General features: G+C 38.6%; 1 protein-coding gene across 2 annotated transcripts in view; it reads left to right on the top strand.

The window, feature by feature from the left end:
• The window catches only part of UNC5C (unc-5 netrin receptor C), a 397,080-nt gene that overhangs the window by 270,784 nt on the left and 108,260 nt on the right, over window positions 1–18,036 (top strand). For both annotated transcript variants that reach the window (XM_035293290.3, XM_035293289.3), the window contains exon 4: window positions 5,501–5,604. In XM_035293290.3, coding sequence (XP_035149181.1) covers window positions 5,501–5,604 — 104 coding nt within the window. The remainder of the gene's footprint in view (window positions 1–5,500; window positions 5,605–18,036) is intronic.

Genomic DNA, 18,036 nt, shown 5'->3' on the forward strand with positions numbered 1-18,036 from the left:
AAGTAAATATCTCTCTGAGTGCATATATATGACGACAGCTTTTAATTGGCAGAATCAGTGACTAAATGAGAGGCATGCCAACCAAGTTGACTTTGCAAAAGTAATCTACGTTATTAATGAAAGGACTTCATATTTATTTCAGTGGAAGTCTTATAACTAATGGAAAGTAAGCAGAAATATAGAATCCTAAAGGTCTTCCAAGGGCAGAAATTCATCTTTTTTCTGACAAGAATGCCCACATTATTCTGAACCATTCTGTTTTACATTGAATTCCTAGCTGACAAGTGTCCGTTTTTCATTCTTATTCATTCATCACCCTTGTGTTCACTCTGCCTGCAAGGCATGTGGCCTGCCTTCTATCACATCTTTCCAACTGATAAAAGATATGCTTAAAATCTTATCTCCCCTCCCCTCGAAGGGTAGTGAGGAGGCAGGCTGAAATATGCGGCTTCCTTACTGCCTGGCCGTGATATATCCTATGCTCATTACACAACCTGAAAGCCAGAGAGGAGGTTTTATGGCAGGAATTAAAAGTGTTTTTCAGGAAGAAGTTTTGCCTTGTGGGGGGTTCAATGTGAGATCATTCTAGAAATTAGATCAAATGTATATAGAGTTTAAAGTCAACCCTTTAAAATAATTCTGTGGTATTCAATGATGGTCTAGTTAAACCCATCTTTTCAAGTAGATGCCTGTGTTTGTTGCCATTCTCAATTAGGAAACAAGGGTCTATATAAAATGTGCCTTCATATGGCAAGAATTAGAAAACTGTGCCAAAAATTGTGCCATATTCTAAGTGGAATTACAGCATGCTGCACTCAAACCCACTGCCCATTAAGGGTAACTTCTTCACCTTAAAATTTTAGAAATGAGTAGTAGATACTGTTGGAACTTAGAAAACAATGCCCTGTAATGAAGCACTCAGAAGCAAAGGTTTTTCTCTGATCTTCTCCTTCCTTCCTGTCTCTCACTCCATTCTTCCTCAAGGCCAGCCATGGAAAAGATAATCCTCTTAGTCCAAAACTGAAAAATATTATTCTAAATTTCCATCCTCCTTTTTCTGTAAAAAGTGGCCATAAAAAATTTACCTAACCTACCTTGTGAGATCATAGGTCATAAGACCACCCACCATTCCAGAGAGGGTCCTGCTCGACACCCAGATGAAGGAAGGAATAAATGCTCAGAGAGGCTAGGAAGAATCTAGACCCACAGTCTTGCTGGGTTTCCTTTCTCAGTCTATTAGCATTAGGTTATATCCTTTTTGTCCTATCACTTTTCTATACGGCTGTCCAGACTTTGCTGAACAGAAGCATAAAAATGGACAATTATCTCTGGATCTTTGCATCTTCTTTCCAATGGCTTCCATGTGTACCTTTGTCTGTTTTCTCTCCATTTAATCTGCCTCCTTTAACTTAGTTGATTTCCCAGTGAACCTTCAGAGAGTGAAGGAGAACTTCCTCCTCTGCCCCTACAGTGCCGAGAATGGTCATTTCCCCGCTCCCTGAGTACTCCTCATCACAGCTTGTTTTCTGCTGCCCCTTCACTCCTAAACTTCCCAGACCAATGACTTCTCTCCTTTGAGTACTTCTGCGTCCTTCACTGCATTTCTCCTATTGACCTCTCCACTTTTTAAAACCTCATTTTCCTCTTGGCTGCTTTGACACTAACTTCCTTGGCTTTTCGCCTACTGCTTGGTTCACTCTATATCATCAGCTGACAGCTTTTCCTGTTGAATGTCACTGTCCTGTTTTCTTTATGCTCCAGTCTCTCCCTGATGATGCCATCTGTTTGCCAGTGCTTCAGCGATTGCTTTGTTGGTGAAGCACAAGAAAACCTACCAGGCCTTCTTTTCCAAGCCCTAGACCTGTGGTTATCAACTGGGCATGATTTTTCCCCTTAGGAGACATTTGGCATTGTCTGAAGGCACTTATTTGTTTAAGGTTGGGATGGGTTTCTAATGGCATCTGGCAGGTAGAGTCCAGGGATGTTACTAAGCATCCTGCTATGCAAAGAACAACTGTACCACAAAGAATTACCCAGTCCCAACATTAATGAGGTTTAGAAATCATGATCTAGACTACACGTTTCAATTTGAGTTTTTCAGGGATATGCCAAGGTTAACATGTACCAAAATGAATTTCTTTCTCTCTGCTTCCCTGCCCAACTTGATACTGTACAGTACCAAGTTAATGATGCAGTAGCTAAGAATATTGCATTATCTTTGCCTTCTGGCACTCTCCAAATACCTACATCTTCCTCGAGGTATGATCTATTTATTTCTAGAATGCTTCCTCCTAACCTGTCCACTATCACTAGCTGAGTCCAGGACCCCATCGTCCATCACTGTTTATTCAAATGAGTCCCTAACTTCAGACTCCTCACCACTGCCTCAACCCATCAGTCACTCCGATACACACTATTGGTCTCTGCTCTCACTCCTTTGCTCAGAAGCCTTTGAGGATTTGCCATTCCATAGCATGACAGAAAGGCTTTTCATAAGCACACCTCAGCTTATATTTCTAGTCTTCTTTCTGTACATCTTGTACATCTTGATCCTAAGCACCTAATAAAATGTCTACCACGTGGAGACAATGAAGATAGTTAAATGAAATTACTTGATTTGGATACATATATGCCTTTCTTTTTCTTGTTCTTATCCCTCATTTTGTGATATCTTGATTCATTTAAATCAGAGTGAGTCATTATGGTATTTAATTTGAGAACTTATTCCAATTATTATGTCTTTGGCCTACCCTACATCAGGCAGCAGTTCCTCAGGATCATTTTTACAAACAAGATATACCTTGTCAAGAACATTTTAGCCCATAAAAGTTACTCACTACTGCTCTTTTTATTGGTATCTTGTGTTTCATCAAATTTTATCTCAGTGCAGAACAAAAACCAACAGAAACCACCACATCAGAAGAGAAAAATTTTAATGTTTCCATTGGAAGAGTACAAATTAACCAAAAGAGATGTCAGGGGGATGTGTGGGGTGGCAAAATGTAAAAAAAAATCCATATCAGCAGGTTCTAAAGCAGCCATTGATTATTATGCTCTGAAGCTGTAGGTAATTTGCTCAACATGTTTTTTGGATGTAAGACAATTACATGGTTTAGATAACGTTAAAGTTATGATAACTCTGTGGATTCCAAATGTTCATTTCTTTTTGTTGTTGTTGTTGATGAGATGGAGTCTCGCTCCATCACCCAGGCTGGAGTGCAGTGGTACGATCTCTGCTTACTGTAACCTCCGCCTCCTGTGTTCAAGCAACTCTCCTGCCTCAGCTTCCCGAGTAGCTGGGACTACATGTGCATGCCACCATGCCCAGCTAATTTTTGTATTTATAGAAGAGACAGAGTTTCACCATGTTTCCCAGGCTGGTCTCAAACTCCTGACCTCAGGTGATCCACCCACCTTGGCCCCCCAAAGTGCTTGGATTACAGGCATGAGCCACCATGCCCGGCCCCAAATGTTCATTTCTACAATGTCCTCAGTGTCTTAACAATCAAATTAGAAGCATTTTTCTGATGGAAATTCTGTCATATTTGGGGGTCTCTTGTCTTGCCTCAGACCCTCATAGATCTATAATTTTCTCACAACCTTTATTGTCTTGAGAGTTTTCTTCTGCCAAAAAATTAAACAAAATGGCAAGTGTGTAACAATGCAGTCTTTTCTTAGCACATTTTCCAGGTGCTTTCTGGTAGAGTTCTACTAGGGAGATGCCTCGAGAGCAGGGGTCCCAACCCCTGGGCTGAGAATTGGTATTGATCCTTGGTCTGTTAGGAGCCAGGTCGCACAACAGGAGGTGCGTAGCAGGCTAGTGAGCATTACCACCTGAGCTCTGCCTCCTGTCAGATCAGTAGCGGCATTAGATTCTCACAGGAGCACGAACCCTATTGTGAATTACAGATGTGAGGGATCTAGGCTGCACACCTCTTATGAGAATCAAACTAATGTTCGATGATCTGACATGGAACAATTTCATCCCAAAACTATCCCTTCCACACCTCCACTCCAGCAAGCAGTGGAAAAATGATCTTTCATGAAACCAGTCCCTAGTGCCAAAAAGGCTGAGGACCACTGCTCTAGAGTCTCCCGGTTGCCACTCGTTAGTTTAATCCACTGCAGTGCTGCTTTCAGATTCTTATGTCTTTATCAGGGACCTGGGATGACAGAACAGAGGCATTGATTTTTTATTAAAATTCACTGGGTAAAATTCTAATCACTTTTTATTGGAAAGAACCGAACTGTACGTGCATGAAATAAAATTTTTTGAAAAATGCTACTTCAAAGTTCTATGACTAAATTAATTTTTTAACTCTAGAAATTAGATTAAATGTAGAATTTAAAGCCAAACCACTAAAATAAAATAATTATATGAAATTCAGTGATTATTTGGTTAAACCTATTTCCTGAAGCATGTGCTTCTGATGTGTTTAAAATGACAAACTGGTTTCCAACACTTTTGTGTCCATCTAACAACAGTTTGTAAAACTCAGCTGCATGTTCTGGTATCAACTATAGCTGCATAAATACATAATTAGGTGCCTGGGATATTTGAGCAGAAATGACTAGTCTTCTAATTGAAGAATGACCACATGATTAAATGTAGCGATATCTTGGAACTTTTCTCACTACTCTTTTATCTGCCTTGTACTTGAGACACCTGAAGAAGTTCTGTTTCTTCCTAACAGATTCCAGCATTCTGCTTTCCACTTTGAAACAGAAACACACTTAGAGTATTGATCAAAAGATTCCAGAGTTACTGGAGTTTCAGTAGTATCCATTGTGAGAAAAGAGGAAAATATATATGTACCGAAGGGACTCTGTAGGTATAAGAATCATGAGATTGAGGTTCTTTTGATTTAAAACTGTGATCATCATAATTGATGATCAAGAAATACTAACAAAAAGCAAGTAATGCACTTCATTAATTGTTCAAATGAGGACTTCCAAGGACGGATGTTTAAGGTAGGAACAGTTTATAGCTTCTGAATTTCACAATTTATACCACAAAATATAGTCACCAGATTATAGTAAAGTACTAACAACATGTGGTTAAACAAAAATGCAAGGCCAGGCACCGTGGCTCACACCTACAGAACCAGCATTTTGGGAGGCTGAGGCAGGAAGATCACTTGAAGTCAGAAGGTTGAGACCAGCCTGTGAAATATAGTGAGACTCTATCTCTACAAATAAATAAATAAATAAAATTTTAAAAAATAATAAATAAATAAAAATAGCCAAGCATGGTAGCATGCACCTGTGGTACCAAACACTCAGAAGGTTGAGGTGGGAGGATCACTTAAGCCCCGGAGTTTGAAACCACAGTGAGCTATGATCATACGACTGCACTCCAGCCTGGGACATGGAGTGAGACCCTGTGTCAAAAAAAAAAAAGCACAGATAAAATACTAAGCCAGAAAATTTTTTTGTGCTTTCTGTAAATAAATAAATGTTATTTAGTTTTTACATATATTTTGTCACTTGTGCTTTCCAGATCTACGGAAGACATTTGAGCAGGAACCCCTAGGAAAAGAAGTATCCTTGGAACAAGAAGTCTTACTCCAGTGTCGACCACCTGAAGGGATCCCAGTGGCTGAGGTGAATAACAATTCTTTGCATTTAGCAATTGGCACTAAGTTATTCTAACAGGGGCCTAATCCATGGCTAATGGTGCAGTGAATTAGGGTATGGCATGATGAATGGTTGGTAATGGAGTCCTAACTGCCTGCTGCTGGCAAAATAGATTGATTGGGAACTGATTAATGACTTGGGAGTCAATTAGAATGCCCCATTGGACAAAGCCACAGGCAGCTTGGTTTAATTTTGTCATTCTCTTTCAAGAAATCAGAAATACTGCTTTATTTTATCTGGCATTTATACTAAAGAGAGACGGTATCAGTTAACAAAGTGCCATGGATTTTATTATTGTTCTTGCTGATATGTGAAAAATGTGAGTGTAAGAAAAGTGTGTGTTTTTCTGTGTCTGTGAGTCTGTGCACTTTACACGTGAATTTTCCATTCCGTGATGTAGTTATAGACATACCTGAAAGCCATGCCCACACACCTTGCATAATAACATGTTTTAGGAGTAACAAGTGTCAATTAGTTTCATCCTATAACATTTCCATCAAGTCCTTTATTTTTCATTTTTGGGTTTCTGCTAGAACAAAGCCTATTGGTTGCTAATGAAGTATTACAAGTCAGATGCATACCATGACTTTTCATTAGCACCACATAATACCATGCCCTTTGAAAATATCTCTCTTTGGGGAAGAGGACTCTGTGACTCAGAAGAGATTGCAAGCACTCACCATCATCTCAGACCACACTATTGAGGAAAACTAATACTCTTTCATCTGTTAACAAATAAATCCTAAACTCTAAAAAAAGTTATCCTTTACATGATTATTAGCAGACATCCTTATATGCATCTGACACTATTGTCCTGACTGATTCCTGCCCTACAAGCCCAAGCTCACATTGATTTGACAAGTGGCATAGTTGCCAGTTTGGTGGTGGTCTTCACTGGCCTCCAACCTATGTTGAGTAATATGAAAGTTTTACTCTTTACTGCACATGTTGAAAGAGGCATATTTCAGTGGTTGCAATTTGGACTTATATATGGGTCCGATGGATATGAATTTAAAAAATTAAGCCCTGAAGTTATGCCTGTGTATGAAAGTGAAAACATATTACTATTGAGACTTTCAACATTGGCCAAAAGCAATTAATAACTTGTAATATACTTACTATTTTATTTCTCATAGTTTTTCCATTTTTCAGGAAGTAATGATGGGGTTAGCTGGTCCCCTGACAACAAACACAAACATCTCATTGTTCTTTTATTAATAATAAAAATTAAGTAATTGAAAATTTAGGTAGAGTCCTTATGAAGTAATTCCATCTTTCTATCATGGCCATTTATATCTCTATGAGTCAACGCAAAGAACTCAAAGGAAATTTTAATGAAATTCCTTTTTTTACTTTGAAAGAGAGCTATTTTTTGCCACTAATTGGCGTCTCATGCCAATTGTATCAGACTTTGCATGATAGTAGCTATTTCATTCAATGGCATCAAAACCTTATCTTCCAGCACTAAGACACAGTATGATTTAATATGACTAAGAAGATGGAAACTCTTTTCTATTCAGTATTTCATTCTGATAATTACAGTAGTGCATCTGTCTTCTTAACAATATTTCTAAAATTTTAATGCACACCTCCTCCGTTAAACCACCTTAATAAAGACCAAAACAAATCATGAACGACATGGGTATCCCTAGCATCATTTTTGCTCCGGGCTTCTAAAAGGTAACTGATCCTTGCAAAGACTTTAGGTGAAGAGACCTTAATAATTTCTTTATTTTTTTCAGTCTCCTCAACAAAGTAGTTCAGTTTGTCAAGGAGTAAAGATTCATGACTGCAAACTAACTGGCTGTGAATTCTATTTGTATCATCACTAGGGAAGAGACCAATTAAAACTTGGCAAGCTCAAAAATCATGTACCCATTTGACATTCAAAGAACTATATTTAATGCACTTTTATTTTTCATTTTCTTAAGTCAGAAGAGAGATCAAACACACATGCTCAAGAGCAGGCTAATAAATTCCTGTGTAGACTCTTTTCAACACTATTAAAATCACCAAGATCAGAAAGCCTAATGAATACCTTAACATGACATATTACGACTGCCATTTGCTCAAGAGGAGCACATAAATTAAAAAAGAAATGGTTGAAAGGTAACTTAGTGAGTTAAAGGATTATATAGTCATTTTCATTTTAATATAAATGCACTCATTATTTAATATTTCATTTATTTGTTTAAAGAATCTTCATGCATAAAGATAGGATAAAGTGAAATATTGATCTGAAAGGAAAACCAGCAGGTAAAACTCATGTGTTTTGTAATAATTAGGATCAGTCTTTGGGAGATGATGCCAGCCTGCATTTGTGCTCCTTTTGTCTCCAAGGCAAATGATTCCAAGAAGAGTCAGACAGAATATGTTCAATGAACATATGGCTGATTGTTTCAATTGATCTTTGTTTTATAAGCATATGTCTAGTTCCATTGAGGAAGTAGTCAAGTACATTCATTGCAGACTGTCAGGAGGCAGTAATTCCTTTTCTCTCTAAATCAATAAGTTTTTCAAGAACTCAAGTCTTAGTTTTGATATACCACGTTGCCTACAAATAATGGCATAGGAATTTCTAAGGTAATAACATTTCACTTCTCCCCTATTTTGGCATCCTATAATCTCCACAATAGAAGGTTTTCTAATGTTCTTACAGAATGCCAGGTTTACACACAAACATCACCAATTTTTACTTTGGTCAAGGTATTTACAAACCAAATTTTCTGTAATCAAAAAGGGGAGATAATAATAGATTAGTGTCTATGCAGAATGTGGGTATGAGGTTTAAATGAGACAGTACATGCAAACCACCTAGAACATGTCTAAAGCACTCAAGAAACATTGGCCACTGTTAGTATTATTATTGTAATTTTTTTAATTCACACAAGACCGAACTCAACCTCTTGAATTCAAAATTCTTACTACCTTGTCCCTCTTCTTGGCACTGTGGAGTATGCAGAGGGGAAGCTTCTGTTCTAAGAATCACGAAGATACTCTCCTGTATTCTCTAGTCCGCTGCTTGGGTTGGAGTCCACACATGCTACAAATAAAGACAACATTGTGAGCTTTAAAATCAGAAACAGTCTTTCAACAACACTACTAAATAATTGGTTAATGAAACTATCTATAGCAAGTTGTGATCTGCTGCTGCACTTACCCTGATCTTTTGTTTTGTTTTGTTTTGTTTGAGATGGAGTCTTGCTCTGTTGCCCAGGCTGGAGTGCAGTGGCATGATCATGGCTCACTTCAACCTCTGCCCCTGTGGGTTCAAGCAATTCTCATCCCTCAGCCTCCTGAGTAGCTGGAATTACAGGTGTGCGCTACCACACACTGCTAGTTTTTGTATTTTTAGTAGAGACAGGGTTTCACTATGATGGCCAGGTTGATCTCAAAGTCCACGCCTCAGGTGATCTGCTCACCTAAGCCTCTCAAAAAGCTGGAATTACAGGTGTGAGCCACCATGCCCAACCCCTTCTCCTGGTCTTTAAATTTACTATTGTTCATTCAGTCCTTATGGTGTCAAGACACTGGTCTATCCCTTGTATTTTCTCCAAAAGAGGAAATTTAGGCTGAGACTACTCTTGGTAGATCTCCTTTCAGAGCCCAAGGAAAGAGAGTGACAAAGAAAGTCTCAGAGGTGGAAGAAGCCCACCAAGGATTCCTTATACTTCTTTTGACTAAGCCCTTTCCAATATGAAAACAGGGGACTCTACGGATGAAGCACAAGAGTTTCAGAACTCTAGACTTGGCCGTTCCTTCCTCTGTTCTCTCTAAAGTCCTTTCTTCATATCTAGGGAGTTTATTCCAGATATTTAATAACTGCATGGCTTCCTTAGCACAAGAGAAGACTCTTGGGGTCCTAGTGCTATATCAGATATAAATCTTTTAGCCATGGGGTCACAGGATATCCAGGAATCCCAGGGAGCCAGGCAGGGCCTGGGGGTCAGGAGCACTCAGTTACTGAGCAACAGATACAGAACAGTTTTCACACTGAATACCTGGGATAGATGAACCAGTGTGCCTGGCTAAACGGCAGCCTCCATATGCCACAATTTTATATAGCTCTGCCTACTGCTTGTGTTGAAATTTATCTGTTTACTCTTCTTCCTGCCTGACAAGCTTGTGATGAAATAAGGAGCAAAAAGTTTTTTGTTCATGTTTTATCTCTAATGCCAGCAGGTTATAAGTCACTTAGTAGATTCTCTAAGTATATTTAACTAAATGACAGAAAGAGGCCCTGATGGGTGTGACACAGAGGCAGCACCTCAGGAGATGGAACACTCTAGAAAAAGGATGTTTCTCCTTCCTGAAGATGCAATCCTATTGAGAGATCTCAGTGTGGTATGAAAGACTTCATCATTCTGAACCCCAAGGGCAGGGTTCCAAACTATTAGGATTAGGAACCAAGGCCACTGGGAGACACATGAGTTCCAGAACTAACTGGGAGGTGTTAATAACAATAATATTAAAAATTTCAAGTAAACTTGGTGAAAGAAAGAAAAAACAAATCTGAGGAATACTCTAAAATGATATAGCTCAGTGTTCAATAACACTGTTGTTAGGATCAAGCCAAAAATATCCTTCTTTCCTTCCATTTCTGGTGAGGCGTTTGCATTTCTTTCAACAGATAAACCTTTCCTCCATCTCCCTGAAGAAGCAAGAAAATTAATACACCCATGGAACTGGTGCTGGCTTATACCACTGACATAATAGCAGCACTCTATGAAATTAATCCCTCTTTGCTCATTTTATTTTATGCCTAGAAAATGTTACTGTCACATGGAGAGCCAGAAATATATTCAGAGATGCTTTACCAGATTATCTCTTTTGGAGAGTACTGGAATCAAAACATCAATGGATACAAGATTTGTTGGCATGGCAGAAGGAGCAAAGCTGAATTTTTCTCTAAAACCTGTGATTTGTTTCACCTTTAACAAGGGGATAATTGCTTCTCTAATTATAATTGAGCTATTTCTCATAGGAGTTTAATTGGAAGAACAGGGCACAATGTTCAACTTATTGACCCAGTTGTGCTTAGAAACTGTCATCTTATTTATCAACATTTGCATCTCTAATTAGCAAGTGGGAAAATATGGGGTGAAGTGCAAAAGAATAGATTATTTTGCTGAGTATAGTTGTGATAAGCCCGGAACAGATTTTTTTAAGCTGATACTGCCAGGGCAAAAAGCTGATGGCAGCGGGAGGCGCTGCCAAATGTGCAGCATCAGGTGGCTCTCCATCTAATTGATTATTAATATGGCTGCCGAACACTTTGTTTCATGAGTCATTCTCATTTCTCTGCCATTCTCCCGTAAGAGGAACTTCATACTGGAATTTCCATGCAAGTGTATTGTCTCCAGAGCGGTGCTTTACACTCTTTGTAGGCAAAAGAGGTTTAGAGAGGAGAGAAGAATCCGAATGCTAGTCTGGAGGGAGACATTGCTTTTAGTGCGCAGTAATTACCTCTTGGAATTTTCTCCTACCATGTGTGTCACTACAGAATTTTGATTATGATATGATTCTCAGCCTCGAAGATGGGTTTTCAAAAATATTTTAGCTTCCCCGACTCACAGGCAACTTTCAAGCTTTGCTTTGGTCCAGTCAACATTCGCCAATGTCACCTCCTTATTATGATCATCCTTCATACATTTTTCTTCTGATATCTGCCTCTAATAATCATACACAGAGATCACCACAAGCCTGGAAATCATGTAAGCCAAATTAAAATCATAATAAGTTCAAGCAAGATAAACATCCATTTTAAAGCAAAATTAATAAGTAGATTTTATCTTATTATAAATCTGTGACTTGATTTCTGCATGTACTTCATGGTCGCTTTGAGCCTATAGTATAAAAATGCAGATTTCCAAAAATCATCAATTCACTTATTCGAGAAATATTTACTGTAGATACATGGTGTGCCAGACATTTTTCTGGTTGCGGGAAGCATGGGTCAGTCAAGTTCCTTGAGGAGAAAAACAATAAGCAAGAATGTAAGAAAAACGAGTAAGATATTTTCAGATAACTACAAGTTAAAGGAAATCGGACAAGGTCATATGAGAGAAGGTGATGGTTGTTGGGGATTGAGGATGACTTTAGAGTTCAAGGAAAGTCTACCTGAAGAGACAGTAAAAGAGCTGAGATCTGAAGGTAAGGAAGGCACCAGTCTTGAAAAGATCTGAATAAGCAAGCTCTGGGCAATGGGAGGAGCAAGGACAAGTACCCTCAGGAGGAGGTGATTGGTTACAGGGTTTAAAAGGACGCCAGTGTGTCTGAGACCCAGGGAGCAAGGAGGAGTGCAGGAAGACATTCAGTCAGGAAAGAGGAAAGGAGGCCGTGGACTTGTTGAGACAGTAAGTGATTTGAAGTTTTCTTTACATGCCTCAAAATCCATTGGCGATATTAAAGAATTGTCGAGGCCTGATGTGTGTCTTTAAAAGATCATTCTGGCTGCTGCATGGAAAATAGACTGGAAATGCAAGAATGGATTTAGGGACACCTTTATAGATTTATTGAATGATGAAAATCTAGAAGATATTTGGTCTTCCAAGAGAAGCTGAAATGTTCCCTTCGGAAGCTCAGCAGACCCACTAAAATGAGCTTTTTTCAGATAACCTAAAATCAATGGTTAATAGACCTCAGCTGTTTTCAAGCACAGTCTCCAGCTCAGTAGTGATTCAGCAGCAGGCAAAGACCTAGCTTGTGCCCATAATTACAGAGCAGGAAGGTTTTTAAAACTTTTTGATGGCCTTTATTTGTTCTAAAAAGTTTTTTCTTCAGTAAGTTCTTCTGCTTTGGGATTTCTTCCAGTGATTCTTTATATGCCTACACACTCTCTAATAAACTCATTACAAAGTCAGAGAGAGCAAAAAGCATGTACTTCCTAAAGATGGTCAGACTTAGCTATAGACCTGCATACTTTTAACTGGAAAATAAAAAGAAAGGCTGAGAGTTACTAACACTGAAAGGCAAGTTTACAGTAAAAACCAGTTAGGAACTAGCTACAGATTAGTCAATTTATTGCTCTTTTGCCCTAGAAAAGTTAACCTTTTACGGAACTTCAACGCCATTTTGTTCCCTTGGATGGTGCTATTATATAGTCATTTTACTTTAGGTTTTTGGTTATTTTATTTTACTTGGTTATTGTTGCTGTTAGTTCTTTTGTCAACATGCTTTTATGCTCATAGTTGAACTCAGGTTTAGAAGTTTTCAGATTTCAAGACAAGTTCACCTCTGCAATATGGCCTATGTATGTTCAACCCTCAAAAGCAATAAGCCAGACATATGTGCAATTAAGAGAGTGTTTCCCCAGCAGGAAAACAAATTCCCTTTCTTGGCAAATGCCTTTCCTTTGCAGAAGTAACAACCACTGAGCAAAACTAGCTTCCACTTGCTTTTTTTTTATCCTTTCACTAGATATTTTTTTACCATTGTCCAAAGATATAATTTCAGCTTGCTTAAAAACCAACATTTTTTTAAAAGTACAAAAATACCCAGACTTCCACAGACCTACTGAAGGGTACAAAGTATATTGTACAGTGGTCAACACAGAAGTGAATGAATACTTGTTTTATTCCAAAACCGAGAAGCAAAAATCTACATAGTAGCCTCTGGTTCTTGGCAAGAGAGAACATCCAGCATAATTATCCACAGTAAAGACCTTTTGTGATTATTTAAAGCACCTACAAGGGAGGGTGAGATATCTTTCACCAGTGGGAGAAATAAGAAAATAATACTAGGATTTCAAACTGGAGCAATTAGAGCCAAACCTACCTATAAAAGTCTACAGAAGACTTACTAACCATCGATATCTTTTAGAGTTGCCAAGGCCTTGGCCGAGCACAGGGGCTCACACCTGTAATCCCAGCATTTTGGGAAGCCGAGGTGGGTGATCCACTTTGGGTGGTCAGTTTGAGCCCAGCCTGACCAGCATGGTGAAACCCCATCTCTACTTAAAAAAAGAAAGAAAGAAGGAAAGAAAGTACAAAATTAGCAGGGCATGGTGGTGCATGCCTATAATCCCAGCTACTCAGGAGGCTGAGGCAGGAGAATTGCTTGAACCTGGGAGGTGGAGGTTGCAGTGAGCCAAGATTGCACCATTGCACTCCAGCCTGGGCAACAAGAGTGAAACTCTGTCTAAAAATAAAAATACAAAAAGAATTATCAAGGCCTTGCTATTCTAACTGTGGTACATAGATTATACACATCGACATGACCTGGGAGCTTAGAATCTCAGACCCAGAACACTTAATCAGAATCTTAGCAAGATCATCAAACCCAGTCTGCACTGGGCACGGCAGCTCACAACTAATCCCAGTAGTTTGGGAAGCCAAGGCGAGAGGATCACTTGAGCCCAACCTGGGCAATGTAAGAGAATCCCATATCTACAAAAAATAAAAATTAGCCAGGCATGGAGATGTGCACTACTCCAGGGACTGGAGTCCTCAGTTACTCCAGGGACCAAGGTGGGGGGGATCACTCGAGCTTAGGAGGTCAAAGCCACAGCTGCAGTGAGCTGTCATCACACCACTGCACTCTAGCCTGGGCAACAGAGCGAGACCCTGCCTCAAAAAGCAAAAAACAAAACCATTTTGCAGTACTGGTTCTCAAAAGTGGAGGCACTGTGGATCACCTGAAAATTGTTAGAAACTACCAATGCTTATATCCCACCCAACAGATTCTGATTTAATAGATATGATACACAGCCTGGTTATCAAGATTTTTTTAAAGCTCTCCAGGTGATTCTAAAATGCAGCAAAGCTTGAGAAGCACTGGTGTAAAGGACAAAGTTAAACAAATACCTAAAAACTTCAAATTTGTCACTTCCAAACCAGTCAGTAAAACTTGGCAGAGTCCCAGCTTCTAGCTAATGCTCCTATGAGAAGCTTGGCTTGGCTTGGCTGAGTGTACATTTTGATAATAGCCCCATAATTGCTTTTCCCATTTGTTTGATTAATGTACCTATATACAATGATTCTAGGCTGAATCTCCATTCTTTTAGGTGTGCACACAGTTCTCAACTTTTATATCATTTTCAACCTGTTCTCTGACTTGATGGGCCTCAGTTTGAGTCTAACAGAGTAACTTTTCTCATGGATGTGGATTTTTCTGGCTAGTGGTTGCTGGACTCACTTTTCATGTTGGGTGGCATGTGGCAGTTTCCCTCCGTTAATTAGAACAAATGTGCCAATTATGTTAATGTTTCTCCCGATACCAATCAGTGAATAATTAGACACAACACATCTGTCTTTCACAGGAGACTATAATAAGAAAACTGCAAGATGCTTTGCTGTCTATTATTGACATATATGATTAGACAATTCCTTAACCAATCATGGGGTTAACAAGTTTGTGTATCAGAAGAGCAAAGGATGCCAAAAGTGATTTTTGGAGCTGAGAACCTCTCATTGTTAGCATGGTCCTGACCAAAGTCCACCTATCTCTGAAGGATCTCTGCAAAGAATTTAATTGGTCTTTTCTTCCTTTTTAACAACAACAAAAAGTTACATTGCCGTTTTTGTAAAATGCAGGGATATTATTACTTATCCTGAACTACAGAAATAAATAAGTTCTTAAGTATTTAAAACTCTAAAAAAATCAGCTTTATTTATATAAAAGGTCACAATAAAACTAATCACAAAATTCAGCCTATAGGATCATATTGAAGTTGTTAGAAACATGTAAGTCAGATTCAGATAATAATTTGTTATAATTTCTACTTATATGTTTCCATGGTATCTGAACTTTGGAGCATTCTGATTGATGGAAAAAAATTGATTTTGTTTGTATTGTTATTTACTGACACTTGCATTCCATACATGGCAAGGTTTTAGAAAGAGATAGAGTCAAATTTCATAATATAAGAAGTGCCTGCTTGTGTTGATTCTAAAAGTATGAGGAAGATACTTATAAAATCAACACATTAGTCTTCCTGAAGGTAGTCAAAGTGTATCCTAAGATAAAGCTTTTTGTTTAGTTCGCAATTTAAAGGCTATACTTTCTGCCCAATATGGCTTACAATCCTAAATGCTTAATGATAATCAACTATGTATGTGTATCATCTAAAGGTGCAGCAACATCCTTTGTTACCGTAATGTCTGCATTATTGTGATTACAAATATATTGTGCCTTTTGTTTTGTTAGAAAATAAGACTTGAATGTCAGATTATAAATTTTTTTTCCTACTGTGACACTAATTTGCTTATCTAAAAAAGGAACAACTCAGAAAAGACATTAAATATATTGGAAAATAGTTATGATTACTACTCCTAGTGTCAGACATTCCAGGAAAGCCCCAAATATATCAATTACCCTGGGACACATTCCTTCTGCCCAGGGCATTGTGAAGAATGCAGCAATGAGGAAGAGGCCACAGCTGTCCTTTTTAAAAATTATATCACTTTGCCTCAGATACTTGTCTTCTGTTTTTTAATAGTAAAACATGAGCATAGTTACAATTTTAAAACTTCTGATGGCAAACCATGAGAAAAGTTGTTGGAAAGAAATACTGTTTTGAAAATAACTGTCTTCTCTAAACGGGTCCCACTGTATATACTTCTAAATGCAAGAACGTGGGACTCTGTCTTTGGTACTCTCATTTTTATGATGTTTAATAACAGAGATGGGGGAGTTGAATTAAAGTGAGAAAATGACTATGGAAAGTCAGGCATCAGGATGGCTTAAAAGCTCCCCAGGTGATTCCGATGCAGGACAAAGAACCATGATATAAAATAGAGGAGAAAAAGAGAGAGGGAGATCCTTGAGAAGGAATATATGAAAATACTCGATGTTATGAAGGGATCAGTGACAGAGGTTTGCAAAAGAACAGATAAGTGGCAGGAAAGACAGCAGAGGAAAGATTTTCAGAGGGACAGCAGAGGGGTTTGCTATAGAGCAGAGATGATGCCTTTGAATTTGGTAATGAGGAAGGCCACTGGTCCCCTTTGAAAGTAAAGTTTGAGTAAAGTGGAGAGCAGTAATCCAGACATGGCTAAATGGAAGAATGAATTAGCAGGTGAATAGAGAGGGACTGTGGGCATTTCACTCTTTCAAGGAGTTTAGCCACTAAGGAAGGAAAAAAGAAGTCTGAAGCATAGCTGTGGAGGGCAGGTGTGTCAGGCTTAATTTTGTTGTCAGACTGTTTTTAGGATAGAAAAATGTCGGCATGTTTCTGGATTACTTGAGACTCAAGGAGCATTGGGGGAATTTATATATTTTGGACTATTCACTTTGTTGAAAAAAGAGACATATGCCATCTGCTCAGATTAAGGAAAAATCACAAAAATATTGAGCACTTTGTTGATGACCCAGGGTCTCAACAAGCCTAAGAGGAGGAAGATTAGAAAATTACTACTGAGTGAATTTCTGAGTGTAAGATTTCAGCTGGGCGTGGTCTTGGGAGTGACATGTAAACCTTCAAGTTTATGTCTTCAGGATAACCTTTCTCCTTTTTCCTAGTTGCTAACACCTTTCAGCTGAAGTAGGATGACCTATTTTTGTTGGTCTTTCATTGATTGAATGTTGACTAAGGACTGAAAATGTGAAGATTGTTCCTTACAGAATTATATCACACTGTTGCTCAGCATCCTTACCACAGAGGCTGCTGTGCTGCCTGAGAAAGAAACGAACCACAGTGTTCAGTTAGGCTGAACACAGAGAGTTCTAGCATCTGGATATGTATCAATAGATGGTGTCCTTAGGACAGAATTTAATGGAAAATGTGTCCATTGAAAATATTTTAAACATCTTTCATTTTTTACTAGATATCATTCTTCCCTGTTTACTAAACTTATATCTTAATTTATAAAAGTTAAAGTAATAAGGACATGTTGTAGAATAAATTATTTATAAAGAAATCATAATATAACACCAGCTTAAAGTTGCACGGAAGCCATCAAAAGTGCTTTCATATATAGTATACTTTTCATACCCCACAAGAACCTTATAAGGGGGTTACGACAGATACTATTCTTCTTATCGTAGAAATAGAAAAATAAGGTTGAGTGATGTTGTGTGACTTGCTCAAGAGCAAAGAATCAGCGAATGGCACAGCTGGGTCTTACCCCTAGGCCTTTGTACTTGAGACTTGAGTGTCTTTTGGCGAAATCTCATTGACTTTCTGTGAAAGTGCAGCATAAACACAACTGCAGAATCATCCGGGACAAATACTAGGAGAGTTCTGTTCACCGACCTTCACTCCCACTCCTGATACCCTGTTCTTTTTTTTTATTGAATTTTATGTTTTGGGGTACATGTGTAGAACATGCAAGACAGTTGCATAGGTACACACATGGCAGTGTGTTTTGCTGCCTTCCTCCCCTTCACCCACATTTGGCATTTCTCCCCAGGCTATCCCTCCTCAGCTCCCCCGCCAACTGTCCCTCCCCTATTCCCCCC

Source organism: Callithrix jacchus, chromosome 3 (assembly GCF_049354715.1).
Source record: "Callithrix jacchus isolate 240 chromosome 3, calJac240_pri, whole genome shotgun sequence".
NCBI classification, from domain to species: Eukaryota; Metazoa; Chordata; class Mammalia; order Primates; family Cebidae; genus Callithrix; species Callithrix jacchus.